Source organism: Vipera ursinii (genome assembly GCF_947247035.1).
Source record: "Vipera ursinii genome assembly, chromosome: 3".
Classification (NCBI taxonomy): Eukaryota; Metazoa; Chordata; class Lepidosauria; order Squamata; family Viperidae; genus Vipera; species Vipera ursinii.
The window spans coordinates 51,729,392-51,750,524 of record NC_139516.1 but is presented as its reverse complement, the minus strand read 5'-3'; the positions used below and the strand labels follow the sequence as shown (position 1 = coordinate 51,750,524).

Below are 21,133 nucleotides of genomic sequence, written 5' to 3'. Positions count from 1 at the left end.
ATGCTTTCAATTTTATTCAATTCACTGCAATTTTTCTTTTTTCTACTGCAGCATCAACGGAGTGAATTTTCTTGTTTAAGTTCCTTATAACTGTCAACTGACTGCTGGCAGAAAAAAGGAGAGTTCTATGTCTTTTGGCTGTCACCTAGGGGGTAACCCTGCTATGAGTACCAGAGACTAAGATGCAGTTACTGGGTAGACGTTGAAGAGCTGGGGTTTGAGAATCAAATTTTTCATGTGGGAAATGTAAATTATTACGTGAGGAAAAGAACGGAGGAACCAGGACTTCTCCAGGAGCAGCAGTCACTGGCTGCAGAAATACGCTGGAAAGGTTGTAACTGTGAAAAAACGGTCATAGTGCCATTGTAACTTTGGTCATTAAACAAACTGTTATAAGTCAAGGACTACCTGTACTATAGGACATCTTCATGCCAATACAAGGAGACTGTGTGGATGTGGCTAAAGTATACAAAATCTTATACTTTTAGTGCATGTGCAGGCTAGAAACCACCGCAGGACAGCCAGCACTTAAGTTTCAATCAACAGCTTAAGGGGGAAGAGATGTCCTTTGGCAAGTAGGAAGGCATGCATCTTTTACACACGGGCATAGAAAAAAGGCTCAACTACATTTTCCTGGATAGGAAAAAGCTTTGCTCTTTTAAAAAGTAGGGGTAGAACTTGGGGGAGACAGGGCAAGAGAGAAAAGAAGAAACATATCATTGTTCTCAATTTTTCGATAAAAGTGGAATTTTTCGCAAGGAGAAATTTCCAAGTAAGGAAGCAGAGGGAGCTTTTGCTTACAAGGACAACAATTCCCTCTAGGAATAGGAAAAACGTTATAGCCAGAAATATTTCATTTTTCTAAACCACTATAAGGAATTGGATCCAATTCAGACCAGGCTGAAAGATACTAGCATTTATTTAGAAACTTATTCTAATCTGTATTATTAAATGGCACCATCTTCCATTTTATAAAAGAGATCCCATCATTTGTAGCAGATCACTGCCATCTAGTGGTCTTTTGGATGTTTCCCATTTATCCAGTGTGTCAGCTGCTGTATACTGTACATTTGGGCAGCTCTATATGACATGAAATGTTAACAATTTAACATTTTAAATGGACAAGTGATTTTTATATTTTTTGGAATCTTTACCTTTTACCTTTATAATCGGTCTCCTATATGACATGAAATGTTAACAATTTAACATTTTAAATGGACAAGTGATTTTTATATTTTTCCCCTCTTTTTAAAACAGTTTGATTCTCTTCCAAAAGGGGGCTGGAACAGTTGAAACCTCTAGTCATACACCTCTACGCTACAAGGCCTGGAGCTTTTAGTATAGAAATCTTTTCATTTTCCCCCCAATGTGCCATGAGGGTAGTAAATGTTCCCAAGCCCCATCTAGGCTTAGATTAATGAGAGGATTCCAAGTGAAGTATCTTATCGAAGTAGGTGGAAGCAGCAATAGTTACTAAGCAGTTAAACTAAGGCAGGAGAAAAAGCCAGAAAGTGTATCCTTAGAAAGGATATTTAAAACCTCCAAATATCTGCTATGGAGTTTGTCACCCATTGTTTTGGAGGGAAGTTAGGTGACTGCAGTGACTTCTGTTCTGCAGACCAGAAACAAGCAGAGGCTGGGTAAGGATCAACAAAGGAGAGAGCAACTTTTATATTGATATTGTCAGTGGATTCAACAATAGATGGAGAGCCTATCAACTCAGCAAAACAAAGAGGCTTTTGGGGAAAGAGACCAAAAGCTTCAGACACATGTTTAACCAGGACTTCTAGACAGGGCGGAATTTTAACCCACTACTGACTGGTGATCTTCAACACATATAAGGGCAATTTGGAAGAAAACATGTTATTCGAAGTCACAGGAAGTGGGCCTGAAACATTCTTTAGTCCAGCGTTTCCCAACCTTAGGAACTTGAAGATGCGTGGACTTCAACTCCCAGAATTCCCCAGCCAGCTATGCTGGCTGGGGAATTCTGGGAGTTGAAGTCCACGCATCTTCAAGTTCCTAAGGTTGGGAAACGCTACTTTAGTCAACTGGAAGTATATTTAGCACTCAGAAAGTAGAAACGGAGGAAAGTAAGAAATACTATGTCAGGGTCTGGTAACATGCAGGTTTTAAATGCAGGAAGAGAAAACAGAATGAAAAGGGGGGGGGAAGGGGCCACAGGAGTTATATAATAAACAGTAAGTTTTATACCTCAGCACCTCCGAGATAGAGGAATCACTGTCATCAGACCTAGGGATAGAAAATTAGCAGGATTATGGGTAATTAAAACCAGGAGAAGGAAAAGCAGCAGTATAAAGTGAGAAGGGGGAGTTTGTTATTGCATCCAAGCTAGCAGGGCAGATAAAAAGACAGCAGGCTGCAGACAGAGAGGGCTCAGGAGCAGAAGGATCATGTGCAGAAACCACCCGCAATTTGAATAGGTATTTTCTCACTCACTAAACACTTAATACTATACAAAAAAGTCTTGAAACTTGCTTTAGGAAAAAGGAAATGAAAATTCTAATGACGTTAAATTATTGCACATATGTGGCTCTTCTGAGGAGAAAGACACCACTATCTACCGAGGTTTGTGGGTAAATACCTAGTGGTCAACTTCTGAGCAAAGTCTTTTGTGACTTCCATGACACCTCCTCATGAAGTTATGATCACTGAGGCAACAAATTCTCTCTACACATGGCTGTAGTTATCTTTCTTGTATTGATTTTATTTTTATTTGAAGCTTCAATAGCCACTTAGGATGAAGTTGATCTATGCTGGACAGTTTAGCTTAAAGCATTAATGGAACATCACCAATTTTTCGATGCTACAATTCCCCTCTCCCTCAACCCTGATCTCAAAAGTACACAGGTCAGTATTTGGAAAGCAGAAAGCATAGGCAACTCTATTGTGGGATCTTGCCCTGTTGATGGAGCAAATCAACAGCTAATTAGAAGGTGCATGTGACTCAAACCTATGTTGAAAAAAATAAACTTGCATCCTCTCAACATTCATGTGCAAAGTGTAAATGAGACTCCTGGCTCTGGGAGCTGCAGACAGGATTGGAAAGAGATTTCATGCTTCCTAGCAACCTTCTGAATACACTGAAGAGAGGCAGCAATCATTTAGCAACAGAGACATTATGGAATGTATAAAATTAGAGGCTGGTCCTAGATGGGGAAATAGTATGGTAACAGTTATTTAGATTTCTTACATATTTGGGGAAGTTCCAGGGAAATCTTGTCTGGTTGCTGCTAAACGTCCTGATTGCTGAAGCAGAGAGCTAACTCCAGCGCAAATGGGAAGACACATCTTCAGTTTCCCATCAAAAATCAAACCAAAACAACCACCCCAAACCAAAAAAACTAAAGGTTTTCAGTGCTGGGTAAAATGGAAAATTAGGAGAAACTTTTTTAGTGCCAGCAGTTATAACCATAAATTCTTCTCTTAATCCTTGGGAAATGAACCTCCTCCAAATCTCATACTTAATCTTACTTGTCTAATGCAGAGCCCTGGCTCTGGTTGCTAGTGAGCCGAGAGAAGACATTGCGGTCATTGCGTGGTCTGCTGGGAGGGGATGAGGGAGGAGTGAATCCAACATCTGGATTTCTAGGCAAGAAAGAAAGATGTAATGATTTACTCCGACTGGAGACTGGTTTGCTCCTTGCTCATCATCTCTCACCGCTCTCAGATCCCGTTCCACCAAGCAAGTCAATCGGATTGCAGGGAAAATTAAAAAAAAACACACCAAGGGTCCCCTTCTTATGCACTTACCTGATAGACTGGCCCCTGTCGTATGACTTCCTCCTTGTAAGGGGTGAAGTGTCTGTGCCTCGGGACTGTCGAGGGCTAGAGAGGAAACAATGACCGAAAATATTCTTTGCAAAATTCTCTTATTGGAATGAATGAAGTGATCAATGCCTGGGGAATCATTTGCTTCAAAATACGCCTAGTGTCAGGGAGGATAGATAGAATGTACTTAACCTTCTTGCAAATGTAAAGATTTTGATGAGGGAGTACATGGAAGTATATGATCTCTTAAAACAGTGAAAAAATAAATGTCAAGGAACTGAAATGGACTGGGAATATTAATTCAGTTTCCAGTTCCTTCCATCTTTGCAAGATCACTCATATCTGCAGAAACATTTACATTTGTTTTAGTACCTACCCTTATTCTTGCCAATTCATAACTGATGGAGACTAATATAGGTTACGTCATTTGTATAAACTAAGTTTTCTAAATGTTCAGCAGCCACATCCAGCAGGAAATGGTTCCTGCTTAGACCTTACAATGCTTCAGTTTTGACTCTAAAATGGGGTTTCAGCCAGTGGTGGGATTCAAATATGTGAACTTCGTTCTCTGTGTGGATGCTGCTTCCATAAGTCCATTCTGGGCCTGGGCAATTTGTTAAAGATAAAATGTATGATAAAACTTTTCAATAAAAAAAAAAATTAGCTATCGGTTCTGCCAAAGTGGTGCGAACTGGCTGAATCCCACCACTGGTTTCAGAGTATATGGTGCGTGAACATAGCATGTCAGCAACTCTTTTAGAGTAATTGCATCTTTTTCCAATATCATGTGACTGCTGCTTGAAAGGAAAATTGTGGCTGGTAGGGATTGCGATCATGCTCTTTGAAGCATATTTTTGTAATCAAAGCCAAAGCAAAGCTCCTATTTTCCCTTTAGGGCACTCTAGATTTTGTACCAGTATCAGGTGAAGCTCCTAGCTGGCTGAGGATTATGAAAAAGAGTTTTGAGATGACTTCATAAAAATGATGGAATCCAATGAATTGAAAACTTCTATGTTGTTAAAATTTCTGTAAAGTCTCCAACCTTTTCGGCACCAGGGACCGGTTCTGTGGAGAAAGGTTTTTCCGCGGATAGAAGGAGCTTGGTGTTGTGTGCTGCCTGCATCCCACGGGTAGGGCTTTGCTTGTTTGTGCAGACCGGTTGCTGGCATGCCGTGGCCCAGTACTGGTCCATGGACCGGGGATTGGGGATCCTGCTCTATAATATTACCTCTATAAGAGCCATGGTGGCACAGTGGTTAAAATGCAGTGTTTCAGGCATTCCACTGATTCTGACCGGCTCAAGGCTGATTCAACCTTCCTTCCTTCCGCCATTGGTGAAATAAGAAGCCAGATTGTTGGGGGCAACAATCTTATAGAGGGCTGTAGAACGCTATGAAGTGGTATATAAGTCTAAGTGCTATTGCTATTGCTATAACCAGGACTTACAATGTGCTCCCTCGGATAGGCAGGCTGATGGTGCGGGAGACTTTCTCCTTATAGTAAGGATCATGGATAGAGAATCCAACACTGTCCTCTTTGATTTCCATGAGAGATGCTAATGACTTGGTGATGTTCTTAGTGGAGATGTCCAATGTGGGCCCTAGGCACTCTGCAGATACAGCTTTCATCTGACCAGACAGTTTAGGCTCTCCCTAAAACAAAGTCCCAAAAGATCCAAGTCAGAAAAGGAGCATTAATCAGCTACTCAGGCATTATTCCCTGGCTGAATTTGTAACAGTCCTTATTGATTGGTAAAATATAGCGTAAGATTTAGATTTGAATTCAAGTAAGAGATATCCACAGTGATTATCCTAAGTTTTGTGGAAGGATGTAATAAGTCTCAAGAGTCATTAAGACACTGAAGGAATTGTGGTCTAAAGGCAATAAAGGAAAGGGACGTACAAATAGATAAGGATGAATATTTAGTACTAATTATGATTTATGTACCATCCTAATCTAATGACAGCGAGTGGTTCACAATTAAGAAGCAGTAAGATTTCAAAAGACAAAAAGTCCATCAACTAAACATAAATTAACAATATGCTGATCAACTAATTTCTAATTAAAAAAGAGAGCATATACTTGGCTATTAGGCCTTGAATGCTCGGTGGGACAGTTAAATTTTAATACTTCATGCAAACTACCTCAGTGTTTAATTGAAGAGAAGTCAGATGTTTACAAAGACACAAAACACCTATAGCCACACTGGCCAAATGCAGTTTTCAACTTACCCTGCACTTGAAGTCATCCTGACTAGCAGAACCTTTCATGAAGAAAGACTGGGAAAAGCTGCAGGACACAGAAAGAGATCCTTGGTACATGCAGTTTCTATAGGAACCTATAGAGAACCCAAGGGAGACCAACCCCTAAGAGATTCCTCTAAGTGCAATACTTGGAGTCTGACTTAATCCCGACACTCCGTGCTGAATTGGATTTTGATATAAAAAGTAGAGCATAGGAATTCTTTGATGACTGTGAGCTGGTTCACTGGTTAACAAAAAGAATTTCCATCTCTTCCATTTTTTAAAACCACACAGGGTAAAGAATACATATACATATGTGTGTGTGTGTGTGTGTGTGTGTATTCTTTACACACACACACACACACACACACACTTGCCTCTCACTTTCTCTGATGGTACTCACCTTCCCTCTGAAGCCAAACTGAATTCTGAGACTTCCTCATCAGTGCTGGCATAGCCATTTTCTATGCAGAAAAGAGACCAACATTTGGATCATATTCATCAGCACACAGACATCAGCACTGCTTCTGTATCAAAAACTTATCTAAGAAAATGTCTCTAGAGTATATCCAAAGGACACAAGGTGAGTTTTTAAATTTTTTAAAATGTCTGGGCAAAAGAGCACTAATCTCCAATTTACAGAAACAGGAGGGCCAGAAGGATGAACCCAGAACAAATACACTCTCAACTTAAAAAGAGCCTTGCCACATGAACCGTCTTATTCAAAGGTAAGTTTAAATGTTCAGTTCATGGTTGTACTCGTCACATAAGACTGTCCTCAAATAGTCCTTTTGTCACACAGCAAGGAAGTTTTATAGGAGTGACGCTATAGAAGAGCACCTCAGATAGGTGACTAATGAAACAGACCTTGCTGCACGTTGTGAATGAGTGCCTGTAATTCAGGGTGGGATTCTGCTTTTTCTCGTAGGGCATCCAGAATATGATGGTTCTGAGAGGAGCCAGTCACATCAGTTTGTCTCAGACGTCCCTCCAATAAGCGAATCTGAGCTTCCTTCTGGGCTACCTGCAGGCTCTATTTTAAGAGAGTGGAAAATTAAGTAAGAACTTGATTTCTCCACAAGCTCTATTCTCAGCCATAAAGAAGGCTATATTATTATTTCTGCAATGGGATTCTGTGTCTTGCAATGGGTTCTGAGACAAAACCAGAAGACTGTAATCATAATATTCAGTCAGAGCTTTGTTCTACTTCTTAGTAAAGTGTTTGGATAAAGCACAAGGACTAAAGAGTTTCACTGCAAATATATTTCAAAATATTAAGAATCTTATTCCATTCTGAATGCATTTCTCTAAGAGTTCCGTAGATAGATCAGATTAACATTGTGACCAATAACATTTTCTACTGGATTAGCTATACCTATCAATCGCTACCAGGCACTCCTAGCCTTGACTTACCTTGTCTATGGATGCTTTGAGAAAATTGTCCAATAAAAGTCGTGCTTCAGCCAAAGAGCAGGAGCTGATCACCACAGAGGTATCTGTAGAATCCAATTCTTCCTAGTAAGAAGAGACCCATAGAGAGAAGCAATAGAATGAGAATGTCTGGGGACAGAACATTGTTTCACTGACTAAATATTTTTACTGGCCTTGAAATCCTCTCAGTAGAGTTGTGCATGAGTAGCTAATTTCAATTAGTCATTCATCACATGAACCCACTGTGGGTTACTAGAATCTTCTCCCCTTATTTTCTACAACAAGAGAGTTCTTCTCAGAGTACTAATGCCTTAATGTAAATAACAAATGATCAAGCTGATAAGATATAATTCCACACTGAAAAAGAGATAAATTCCAGGACTTTTCCAATTCTCTCAGGGTTCTCATAAGAATTGCGAACATAGTAATTCCTTAGTCTCTATTGTTCCTAAGAGCAAGGAGTCCAGCTATCAGCCTCAATTAATCTCTGATTCATACATAAACTATGGAATCCCCCCTCCCAAATCCCTTGCCTCAGAGGGAAATGGGACACACCTTGGTCTCTTCAATCTGCATAATGGTGGCCTGGCAGTCAGAAATGCTGTCATTTATATAGTCAAGATTGGCAGCCAACACTTCAATCTCTTCATTCAATTCCTGTAGTCCCTTCTGTTCTTCTGGGTTCTCAGCCTGCAGTTTTCCCCTTTTTCCTAGAAGTCCTTCCTGCATCAGAGACAATTCCTCACGTTTCTGAAAACAAGAAGAAAGAATTGAGTCATTCTGCTAGGCCACTGTTCTGTAATAAACTCTGGCCCCCAAGTCTTGCCTTCTATCCCAATGAAGACATCCGCCCTTATGAGTCACACTCCACCCCATCACCTTGATAAGACGCTCCATGTCTGATTCCAGATTGATGACAGTCATTCTCTGCATGACAATATCAAAAACACGACGTTCCAGTGACTGCCACTTCAGGCGGGCTGTCTTACTAGAAGTCTGATTTGCACCTTTCTTTGGGAATCTTTTCCTACAGAGGGAGATCACAAGCAAGAGATGAGCAGCACAATCCTACCATTATGCTAAAATCTTGGCTATCATATTCCAAGTAGTTCTGAAGCAGAGGGATGTGGGTGGGAAACCATTCTGAATGCTACCAAGAAGGAAGATAGCAGGAAAAACCAAAGCCCCAGAAGGCAAGATTGGGCTTGAAAAATATCATTATGCTTACAGGTACCCACATATAATACACATACAAGTATGAACTTTCTGGTAGATCCCTTGAATAGCATGAAATACAACCAAAGAGTTACCACAGTATCTGACCTGATTGTCCGAGTTCCATTTGTGGAAGAAGGAGAATCTCCCAGCAAAGCATTGGTTTTTCTATTCCACTGGCGTACAATGCTAGAGACAGAACGAGAACCAGATTCCAGCTCTAAGGAGGAGGTTGTGCTGGTGGAGACTTCAGCACCGGCCTCTACCATGGTTTGTTTCTGGTTAATCCTCCCAGCAACCCTATCAGTCATAGGTTTGGCTAGACGACGCAAAGCAGAGACCTGGAAAGCCAGAAGAAAAAAGAGTCCTGACAAATAGAAATATGGAAGTAGGTTCAGGCGTCAGTTTCAGAAGAAGAATCAAAAGTGATTCCAGTTATCTCCAAAAACAGCCCCAAACTGGAAGGGCAAATGGATCGGGGCAAAGACAGCTAAATTTAGCTAGCCTTGGTGGAGCAGTGGGCTAATGCCTCCTTAAGTAACACCAGCTGCCTGCAATTAGTGCAGGTTCGCATCCCACCATGCTCAAGGTTGACTCAGCCTTCCATCCTTCCGAGGTAGGTAAAATGAGGACCCAGATTGCTGGGGGCAATTAAGCTGACTTTGTAATAATGCCGCTTGGGGTGTGTGTGAAAGCCCTAATAAGCAGGCATATACATAGAATGAAGGCTACTGCTAAGCTTGTAAACCGCCCTGAGTCTTCGGAGAAGGGCGGGATATAAATGGAATTAAAAAAAAAATTGGGTAAGAATTTTCTCCCAAGTAACAAGGTTTTTGAGATACATGGCAAAATGAGGCAAAATGCCAGAGATTATCTATAATCAAGCTCAAATTACCTAAGCTAAGACCAAATTAGGAACTTCACTAATCAAATGATGTGCTCAGTCTCTTGGTAAGAAATTACTGATTTGTCTGGATAAACAGAAATTATAATTCTGTTTAAAACAATTACAATCTCAAAAGATACATTTGGGGTCCCCCTATCCCACTCTATGCAGAGAACCCATGATTCATAATACAAGAGGTATTTTTCTTGTTTCGTTAACTGAGGTTTCGGTTTCAGTGGCTATGTGTGATTGGTGCAACAAACCACACTCAAGAAACCCACAATACCGGAGTACAAGGAAATATTTTCAAAGTTGCAGACTGGCAAGGACTTTTTTTTTTTAAAAGCAGAGATTTAGCACCTCTTGGGTTTTCCTGCGCAAGACAATCTCCTGCTGTCGCTTCTGAGATTCCAGAGTTCGGATCTGATACTGCAAGAACAACGGGGGAAAAAAATTATTGACAACATCCCACAATGGGGCATCCAGGAAATAAAAGTTTTCTTAGGATGCTTTTGTCAGGACCCACCCCAAACCACGTCTTAGGAAGACAAAAGTCTTGGAGTCAAATCTATTCCAAAAAGAATCTTTACTATGACATGCTTGGTTGTAGGAATGAGACAGGACTTAATATTATTCCACGAAGTAAACCCTTATAAAGAGTTCCCGGCTTAACCCCCCTTAACCCCCATTTGGTCAGTCCCCCATCCTTTCTCTCGTATCATCCATCTCGTGGGAAAAAGGAACTTAGGACCCTTCATGTTTATTGCTGTCTTCCGTGACAAAAACCAGATGCTAGCCCCCCCCTTTTGTTTCCTCAGTTCAAAAGGCTTCTCCTTTCCTTTGAAATGCCTACTGCCGGTTCAATACACATCTATTCTCTTCTCTTTGGGAGATGGCAGAATCCATGGAATAATGTTTGAAACATTCTATTTATGAATATGATATAAATGGATTCTGACAGCTTTACTGATTGCTCTGATAAAGCTCTTAAGAATATCTTGAGGCCTAATATATGTCAGTTGCTTCCTGTTGCAGTTCAATGGGATTTATGGATGGAAAGTAACAGCATTATTGATCAAGAGCGAACAGATAAAATTTGTATACAGCTTGCAGAAACTGTGGATTATAAGACAGGAAAACTCTGATTTCAGACTTTCATTGCATTTTTTCCTTAGGACCTAATCTTACTCTTGTAGCACTGCTGGGAATATCAGTTCTTCTTCTAGCAATTATTTTCTAAGGCTGTCAGGAGTTCCTCTAATTTAAACCCCAGCTCCAAAAAAAAAAAAAAATCCCTGAAGTTTAACTTCCTGCTCTTATTCAGCTGTTCTATAGTAAACCATCTGGAGAGGGGAAAACTATCCAAGACAATATGGATTTTTTAACGGAGTATTTAGAATTGCTTTATTTTCTTTCTTGTTCATTTTTAAGAGCGGTTAAAATATTTAAACAAGTTTAAAATGTTACATTGTGGATTATATCGGGTTCTTAAATAGAAAGTGCCAAAATCAAAAGTTCAGGATTCTCATTAGATAAATTCCACATTGGATGTTATACCAATATTTTAGTTTATAATATTGTATATCTTTAAGTTTACACTTCACCTTTCTATTGTTAATTGTGATATATTCTAATATAAAATTATGTATTTCATAAAGTTAGAATATAACCATAATTTCCTTAGGCTTAACCTTCTAAGTGGCCCCTTTCCTGAATAACTACATATAGTCTAGAAATATATTTCTATGGAACAATTTACTGATATAGATATTGTGAAAACACAGCTTTATACTTGCACACTAACTTAAACTACTTATGGAATGTATGAAGGTGGACAAGAAGCACTAGATTAATTCTACATAAGCCCCCAATACTTATGGATCCTCTGGCCATATCTCCAATTATCCATATCGATGTAGCATAGTCAAAGTTGCAGGGCACAATAAATTCAGTCAGACATCAAATCAAAACTTCCGTTCCAACTTATCCTTCTCTTTCTCTTCCATCTACACCACATCTATTGGTCAACTCTACTAAAAATAAGAGCCCAGTCTGGAAATATTGGAGGATAGAAGAAAAATGTTCTTGTTCACCTCTTGCCTACGTTGCTCTTTCTTCAACTGGGCAATCTCCCGGTTCCTCTTGCTCTCCACCATTCGCCGTCTTTGTTGCTCTTCACGCATTTGTTTCATCAGTGCTACCTGTAAAAAACAGTCATATGTCACCTCAATAGTAGTGATAATGAAGAAGACAGTCTTGCCAAAACAAGGCTAACTAACTAGAGAATATAAATAGTTTGAATTGGTAGCAATATAGGGAAGTGGTGGGATTCACATATGCGAACAACCGGTTTTCTGTGTGGATGCTGCTTCCGGAAGTCCATTCTGGGCCTGGGCAACAAAAAATTAACTACCGGTTCTGCTGAAGTGGTGCGAACTGGCTGAATCCCACCACTGATATAGGGCCAAGATAGTAAGGCAGGAATGAGATTTGTATAGAGATTACCCAAAATTCAAATTTCTGCTGGAATAACAAGACAAACACAGAGATGATGACAAGTTAAAAAAAACATGGATAAAAAGTGGGGGGGGGGGGAAACACACAAATAGGCTTTCTCTCACACACAAAAAGGCATGACTGAATTCTCAACTGGATTACCTTTGCTTTCTTCATCTCTGCTACTTCTGCCTGCAGCTTCTTTAGCTCTCGCTCGTATCGAGACTGGTTCTTGAGAAGGCGAGCATGCTCCTTCTGGGCAGCCTGCAACTTCTGCAGGTCACGATTCATCTCCCTTAAACGTTTCTCATAATCTGCTTTAATTTTGTTAGCCTTCTCTTCTGTATAGCATTCCATACTACCTGAGAAGAGGAAAACAAAAAACAAAGCAAAAAAACCCCTCATATAAATCTCTATAAAGGCACTGTACTTGGAGCAGTTTTTGAGAAGGCAGTAATTCAATAAACAAATAAGACAAATTAAGATAAACGAAGGGAGAATTTTCAAACAGGCCTAACCTATTGCAATCATATTTGAAGAACCTAAAAAAATTAAATTTCTGACACTCTTCTTACATAACTAAAGTATATAACTACATAACTAAATTAAATCCTACATTCTCCCAAAATCATAGGGATCAGAATCACACAGTTCAGGTAGATTACAACTAAACCTTTCCAGGAGCAAACCCATTCAGAGAACAAGTTGAGGAACTTCAAGACTGATTTTTTTCTCCCATCACTAAAGCAGTAATTATTATGCTAATAGGAGTTGAGGTCTTCTCCCAAACCTTACTTGGGGAAAGCATTCAATCATGCAACCTTCATCTTATATTCTGAAATGGTATATTCCTGGGAATGTATAGTAGTTCAGTAGTTATATTACTCTGTAATTTTTCCCCCTGAACATATAGTTGAGTTTTCAATCATATGGAGCTAATATTAGATAGGAAACAAAAAGCATACATTTTGAAGGAAAATGGGTTTATACACATATAAAAGGGACGCGGTGGCTCAGTGGGTTAGGACACTGAGTTTGTCGATCAGAAGGTTGGCAGTTTGGTGGGTCGAATCCCGAGTGCCGCGTAACAGAGTGAGCGCCTGTTACTCGTCCCAGCTTCTGCCAACCTAGCAGTTTGAAAGCACGTAAAAAATGCAAGTAGAAAAATAGGGACCACTACAGTGGGAAGGTAACAGCGTTCCGTGCGCCTTTGGCGTCTAGTCATGCCAGCCACATGACCACGGAGACGTCCTCGGACAAGCGCTGGCTCTTCGGCTTTGAAACGGAGATAAGCACCGGCCCCTAGAGTTGGAAACGACTAGCATGCATGTGTGGGGGAACCTTTACCTTTACCTTACACATATAAAACTTAAACTGATCATTCTGGTGACCACTCATTTGACCTCACAACATTTGACCATTTTGAGAGTAAGCTCTGAGTCACACATTGCACCTAGTGGGTATTGTAAATTATGAGTTAGTATGTTGTGCATACCTAGTTATTGCGATTTCTTAGCAACAATTTGCAGAGTTAACATTATGGGCAAACCACACCATAACAACAAATCATGGTGTGACATAAAGTGTAAATCTAATCAAAGATTTACTTACTAACTCAAGTTTGAGATTCAGACTGTTCTCGTTCATTCAAACTATAGCTTTGACTGTGCATTCAGATAAAAAGTCTTTCAATACCAGAACAGAGCAGTCTGATCAACCTGTAAAACTCCCATTTTCCCAACCAGTAAGCCCTTACTGAGATTCTGCAGCACCCTATCTCTCTCCAGCTGAGTGTCACGGATCTTGTTCTGCAGCAAAATCAACTTTTCCTCATATTGGTGCTTCAAGGTCTGTAGGCGCCGTTGGCTGTTCTCCAATTCATCAATTAGTTTCTGTTTGATCTCTATCTCACAGGTCAAGTCAGCCAGATCAGCTTGGAAATTTGCTGCTAAATAGATTGAAAAAAGAGATACAAATAAATGTTACCATGCAAACTGTCATGATCTTGCACCCCTGGCAATCTTCTGATTTAGTCATATTTTCTCTGTCCACAGTATCTTATGTGAATCTGTCTATCTATCAATTAATCAATCAATCATATTTAGGTCTTGCCCATCTCACTCTCAAAAAAAAGGAGCAAAGGTGCTGGTATTTTGAACCTGTTTTGCTTGGAGAAATTCTCATTACTTTTTTTAAAAAAAATTCAATCATGTGTGGCTGGCCATTTATTTATTTAAATTATGCCACCCATCTTACTCTAAAAAGTGATTCTTTTCAGCATAATGGAGTGCCACCCAAGGAATTGGCTATTGCCTTGTTCTGCCTTCAAAAGCCAAGAGTTGTACTACCGCCTTCTTTTAAGACAGGAATGCATAAGGCTTCCTATGGAACTTAACATGGCCTTTTCTACTCAGTGTCTTAGGTAACATATGTACCTAAAACTATGCATTCATCTGGTATCAGGAAGCACTGGTCTATCTGTTGTTGAGAAATATGAATGGGAAAATTCTTTTGCTATTGTATTCATTGACTTCCGAGATTTTCATGGCGCAGTGATTGGCCAATGTGGAAACAGTTGCTGGACAAAATGGGATATTTAATCGTTCTGATAAGATAATTCTTATATTTTAATCACTATAGTGATGGAATTAAACACCGTGAAACTGCATGATATTACCCTTTTCTTCAACATCTGAATCTGAATCCACCAGACTTTCTTCACTGCCCGAATCTTCTTCATCTTCTTCGTCCTGGCCACCTTCTTCCTCACAGCCACTTTCATCCCTTTCCTCCTTAAATAGGAAGTGAGCCATGATAAAAAATAAATGAGTTGCAATACTCCTCCTTCCAAGATATCACAATATTAACCCCTCCCAATTTCTATTTGCATTTGAGGTAATGTTGTCAATTTTTCTTGGTTCTTTGCTCATTTTGGTCCAGTGGGAACTGATTGATGGTAATTTGGTATGGCGAATTTTGCAAAGTTTAAGACAGCTTTCTCTCAGCCAATATCCTCCAGATGTGCTGAGATTTCAACATATAGACAAGGCTTAGAATTCTTAAAGTTGAATTGCCATATATCTAGAGGCTGTCAGATTATTATCTCCTATAAATCATACTTCCCCTCTTAATTTTAACCATATTCTTCCAACGAACCGATCGGCAAACACTAAGAATCCAAACTATGAACAATTAGAAAATTGTCAGAACAGGTATTGAGAAAGCTTGATGTCCAAAACATTACACTGGCTGCCAATTCATTTCCGTGCAAAATACAAAGTGCTGGATGCTATGTTTAAAACCTACACAGCTTAGAACTAGGCTTTTTGAGAGACTGCTTCCTTCTGTAGGTACCTGCATCCTTACTGAGATTTGTCTGCAATGATTGTGAACTCATTTAATACAGCTTAGGTTTTTAAAATACCTATTTTATATAGGCTTTTAACTGCTGACTCAAATGTTAATTTTAATCATTAATTTTAGCCGGTTTCCTTTTTTGTTTTAATTCTTACTTTAACTGTGCTATCATCTTACTTTAAGTGTAAATCATTCTTAAGATAAACTGCATTACAATAAAAGCCCACAACTTTTGTTTGGTTTGCTAAATAAGGGGAGAATTCTTAATTCACTATTGGATTCAGAAACCAGTCATCGCAGGGTGTCCCAAAATGTCTGTCTGCCTATGCAGAGTTTATTGTCTTTTATACAGTTTTAACAAACAGGAAATAACGCACAGCAAAAACATTGTTTATTGGTGTACTACCTAGTCAATCTTAGAGAACATCCGAACATCCCAGCTAGGGCAGAGTCTCTCATATCTAGCTGGTTCCTGGCAGTCCTTGGCACTGCTAATTGGAATGAGCTCATAGACATGCGGATACTAACAGGATACTAAGGCAGGCAGTTTTCTGCACACGGCCCCTTCATATCCTTGACCTCCACCTCTACAATTCGCAATTCCTTATTCTCCTTTGTAATTCATATTGTATTAGCTATTAATTGATAGCAAATCTCCTGCTTCGCTAATGGCTGGGCCTGTCATTACAGCATATGTCTTCAAATGGGCTTTACCCAGGAGCTTGTCAGATTTGGATCAGGCCTTCTTCTAGCTTTGTACCTATCTAGGTTAACACCACTGCCTGACTTCTCTATTTCATATGCTGATGGCATTAAAAAAAAGCTTCCAATTCTTGGAGGGGATGAAACAAGATATTTCATTCTGAAGCTTAAGGAATTAGCTGGGAATTGCTTATGTCAGGAGATTTGAAAAGCAGAGATTAAATTGACTTAAAAGCCTTTTTTTGTCCAAATTGAGCTTGCATTTTGTTTGTTGGGAAATTGCTCTTACCCTCTTTATGGAGCCTCTGCAGTAAATGGAGCACAATGGATGGGTGAGTAAAAAGACCACAGATGTTACACACACGTTAAAAGGAAAACCTCTTACCTCTTCTGCCTCATTCTCATCATTTTCATCTACCTCGCTTCCCTGCTGCAACTTCAACCGCTTTTTAAACCCTTCTTTCTCTGGGCTATCAAAGAAAAGTGAATTTTATGTCCACATTTGTTTTGTTTTTAGGCCATTTCTTTTATTCTAGATTTCAACCTAAAAGGCAGATGACCCACTATCAGAGTTGATATCATTACAATCAAAGGAACATTGGTTTCATTTATATCAATAATGAAAAACACCAACAGGACAGTCAGTATAAATAATAATTTTTCTACAGATCTTGGCCAAGTCCTTTTACTTGACAATAACGTCACAAAACTTCAGCAAGACAGACCCATCCTTACTTATGGTACTATCTTTATACTATGTATACCAGTATAGCAATAACATTTTGAACTGCAGAAATTCATAACAAGAGTGACAAACAGAATGACAAGATACACCATAATACCTACTTTATAAATATCAGTATGAGTACAAAGTATGTGTAATTACACGGGAGTGATGCCATAGGGCACAGTGGTGCTTATTTCTTGCTGCAGAACACACTTAATTTAATAAAAGATCTTCAGCCAGATGAAATACAACCTATAATTTTTTTAATTAGAGATTCAAATTTATTTGACTAATATATTAGCATTTAAATTGCTACTGTAAAGTTAGGGATCCAAGAAATGGAAAAAATGTGGTATCGTATCAAAACTCTAATTGATTTCTTTTTCTCCATCACTGTTTTCTTATATACTAAGGAGGAACAAAGGGATGCGGTGGCTCAGTGGGTTAGGACGCTGAGCTTGTCTATCAGAAGGTTGGCAGTTTGGCGGGTCGAATCCCGAGTGCCACGTAACAGAGTGAGCGCCTGTTAATCGTCCCAGCTTCTGCCAACCTAGCAGTTCGAAAGCACGTAAAAAATGCAAGTAGAAAAATAGGGACCACTACGGTGGGAAGGTAACAGCGTTCCGTGCGCCTTTGGCGTCTAGTCATGCCAGCCACATGACCACAGAGACGTCCTCGGACAAACGCTGGCTCTTCGGCTTTGAAACGGAGATGAGCACCGGCCCCTAGAGTTGGAAACGACCAGCACGCATGTGCGGGGGAACCTTTACCTTTACCTTAAGGAGGAACAAATGATAGATAGCAAAAAACCCTTATAAACATCCAGTTTAGGAGCCAGAATAAGTAATCCTGTCAGTTACCCCGGCCCTACATATTATCACTCTAATCGAAATAAGGCCCAAAGCACTGATCTCCAGTGATTTTCTTTGCTGCACCACTGATTTGTGTCTCTGCATGTCCATGGCCACGTTAGTCTTAACCTCTGGCAATTGCCTGGATAGATCCACATAGCTTTATTAGCAAGATTTTTTGAAGTAGTTTGGCCTTGTCTTATTTCCAGGGCTGAGAGTGAGTGACTGACCTAAAGTTACCCTGTTTAGTCATGCCTAAGGAGGAATTATAGTTCACAAACTCTAGCCCTGTCCCTTTAACCACTACACTACTGAACCCATGCCTCTGATTACATTTATTTATTAAGCAAATTTAAATAGCCACCCAACACACACAAAAGTGACTCTGGGTTGATGCAGTCTTTAGTAATGATTGCTGAGACACAAAAATTGGTAAAGAGTAGGAAGGATGGAAAGACAGGAGATGTCTCATCCCCAGGCACTGTTATAAAGATTGTGACAATCGATGAAATGGGAAGTGTGGTTTACCTTTTTCTTCGCTGTTTTGTCTCCTTCTTCAGCCTCTCGAGATCTTGCTTGGCCCACTGTAGAACTTCAGAGGCTTCAGCTTCCACCGAGGTGGCAGGCGAGCGTGAATCTCCCAATCCAATCCCTGGTGACAAGCCCAGGGTATAGGGCAGCCTAGATGAAACCCGGTTCAGATTGCGGCGTAGTGATTCATTCATAGCTTCACTCTCCAAGAGTTTTGTCCTACAAAGGAGACACACACAGACACAAAAAACCATCATCCACCCAATTAGATACAAACTTCTTTGAAGTTCTGTGGTATGGAGAATTTATTTGCCCCCAAAAGCATGAAACAACGTAATTAATACCATATTTTAGTGACATAATTTCCTGATGTTCTAAGTTCAAAAGATTACTATATTACGAGAAGAGGAACCAATAAGCAAAATATGATCCAAAATACACCCCTCCATAAACCCATTTACATAGCAAAATACTCAAAAATAAAAAGATGAAAGGATAAAGCAAATTTTAAAAGTTCATCCTACTCAGATTCTCAAGGTCACAGAAAACAGTTTCAGGCTGCATTGCATAATGTAGCTAATGATATTGAGCTAATGATTCCAACACCGAAGAATTATCTTTTATAAGAATTTAGCAGTGATCAAAATGTAGCATCAAAGTTAGAAATAATTCTTCTTTCTGTACAATGTTTTCAGGTGTAAATACAAGTATTAAGATGTCAGATAGCATAACTTAAGGCACCTGAAAACTTAAACTTTTGGAGTTCTGCAAATAAGGAAGATTTAATCTTATCCATCAGTTAAAAAATGGGCAATTGTGCCTTTGTGCCAGATGTATATTTATAGGAACCATCAACATTAAATACTTGTTTTGTATTGTCTTAAAAAATCTATGTCTCTGTATACAAATGTAGTAGTTCTGCCTTCCTTGCACTTCCATGATTGGATGATACTGAAATTTGGTTATTGTGAATTTATGAAATTTAATTTAATTTAATTTAATTTAATTTAATTTAATTTAATTTATTAATATTTCTATACCGCCCTTCTCCCGAAGGACTTAGGGCGGTGTACAGGGCAAGAATAAAACATAAAGTTACAAAAATTAAAAAGTAATTAAATACATGCCCATAAAAACAATAAATACATTAATAAAACCCCCAATAAAATGATAATAAAAAACCCCAGCAATCCCACCCTCAGGCCAGGCCGGCTTGTTCGAACAGGTATGTTTTCAGATCGCGGCGAAAGGAGCGAAGATTGGGCGCCGTCCGGAGCTCAACCGGTAACTGGTTCCATAACTCCGGGGCGCCCACAGAGAAAGATCTCCCCCTGGGGGCCACCAATCTACATTCTCTGACCGGTGGCACCCTGAGGAGTCCCTCTCTGTGGGAACGCACAGGGCGGAGGGAAGTTGACGCCGGCAGCAGGTGTTCCCTAAGGTACTCCGGCCCCCTGCCATGTAGGGCTTTAAATACCATAACTAGTACCTTGAATCTCACCCGGAAGACAACTGGCAGCCAATGCAGCTCACGGAGCAGAGGTGTGACATGGGAGTATCGGGAAACTCCCAACACAACTCTCGCGGCTGCATTCTGTGCCAGTTGGAGCTTCCGGGTGGTCCTCAAGGGCAGCCCCATGTAGAGAGCGTTGCAGTAGTCTAGTCGAGAGGTCACGAGCGCGTGAGTGACCATGCATAGATCATCCCGGCTTAGATAGGGCCGCAACTGGCGCACCAGGCGAACCTGGGCGAAAGCCCCCCTAGTCACAGCTCCTATATGGTCTTCCAGGGTGAGCCGTGAATCTAGGAGGACTCCCAAGTTGCGAGCCCTATCTACGGGGGGTAATAAAATTATGGCTGTTTTAACTGTATGTTCTTGCATCTATGCCTGCTGTGCTTACTGCATGTTTTGTGCATGTACAGCCTGCTGCTCTTTTGTACTGGTACCACTGTCCAACTTTGGGTACCATCAACACAAATGTAAAAATAAAGCAAGTCAGAATATAAACTTTGGGTAATGTGAGGAAATTCTTAGGCACTTTAATTTACACTTTCTGTAACTCATGAGAATTTACAAATTTCTAAGTGCTTTAATTTTTCTTTTATACCAGAACTTTTCATCTCCCACATCTGAGGATGGCTGGCAACTGTCCCCACCCCAGAAATATCCTGAACATAAAGCAAAAAGTTTCTATTTACCTAAGATCTTCAATTTCCCTGATGTAGTTCTGGATCAGAGCACCAATAGCCTCATTACCATCACCTGGAAGAAAAGTACAAATAAGAAACAAAACATCAACTACAATAACAAAAACAGTTTTTTTAAAAAACTGAAGCAATCAAATTAAGAGAAAAAGCTAGGTAACAATATTCCAAGGCAATATAAGAAATCTTCTTGATTACTAGGAATGCTATAGACAACAATCCTAAAACCAAACTATATATAACAATAGTTAACTTGCTTTAATAAGGAGGAAAAATACTGGACAGGCTCCCACCAATCCAGAATTTCACCCAATCAGAATCCCAGATCAGGTTTTGGTAGATAAAATTAGGTGGATTCTCTGCCTAGTAAATATGTTCCATAGTTTTTGTTAGCTTGTTTTGCAGCAACAGCATTTGAGAGAGGAAAACAAAAGGAAAGAGGGGGATCTCTTTGTCAGACCGCCTATCTCTATTGTAGGCGAACAATAATAAAAAAGGAACTATTCAAAAGTAACTCCACATATTGTTTTTGCTTTTTTGGGCTGTCAGTTTGCGTTCTAACTCTGAATACCTGGTGGGGGGGAGGAGGGGCTGGTGGTAGCGGCAGTACTGATGGTGGTGGAGGATGAGGAAGAGGAGGAAGAGATGATTTTATGAGGCTTTTTTGTTGTTTGTTGTCGGAGCTGCCTCTAGCATA

At 39.8% G+C, this 21,133-nt stretch overlaps 1 protein-coding gene across 1 annotated transcript in view; it reads right to left on the bottom strand.

Annotated features, from left to right (window-relative positions):
* KIF21B (kinesin family member 21B) overlaps positions 1-21,133 on the bottom strand; it is a 69,001-nt gene that overhangs the window by 12,704 nt on the left and 35,164 nt on the right. The window contains exons 10-28 of the mRNA XM_083357792.1: positions 20,431-20,494; positions 18,229-18,450; positions 16,508-16,592; positions 14,741-14,855; positions 13,820-14,011; positions 12,226-12,425; positions 11,661-11,768; positions 9,928-9,996; positions 8,790-9,022; positions 8,346-8,493; positions 8,022-8,216; positions 7,449-7,550; positions 6,903-7,068; positions 6,439-6,499; positions 6,024-6,081; positions 5,239-5,444; positions 3,775-3,849; positions 3,496-3,609; positions 2,215-2,253 (exon numbers count right to left, since the gene is read on the bottom strand). Coding sequence (XP_083213918.1) covers positions 2,215-2,253; positions 3,496-3,609; positions 3,775-3,849; positions 5,239-5,444; positions 6,024-6,081; positions 6,439-6,499; positions 6,903-7,068; positions 7,449-7,550; positions 8,022-8,216; positions 8,346-8,493; positions 8,790-9,022; positions 9,928-9,996; positions 11,661-11,768; positions 12,226-12,425; positions 13,820-14,011; positions 14,741-14,855; positions 16,508-16,592; positions 18,229-18,450; positions 20,431-20,494 — 2,452 coding nt within the window. The remainder of the gene's footprint in view (positions 1-2,214; positions 2,254-3,495; positions 3,610-3,774; positions 3,850-5,238; positions 5,445-6,023; positions 6,082-6,438; positions 6,500-6,902; positions 7,069-7,448; positions 7,551-8,021; positions 8,217-8,345; positions 8,494-8,789; positions 9,023-9,927; positions 9,997-11,660; positions 11,769-12,225; positions 12,426-13,819; positions 14,012-14,740; positions 14,856-16,507; positions 16,593-18,228; positions 18,451-20,430; positions 20,495-21,133) is intronic.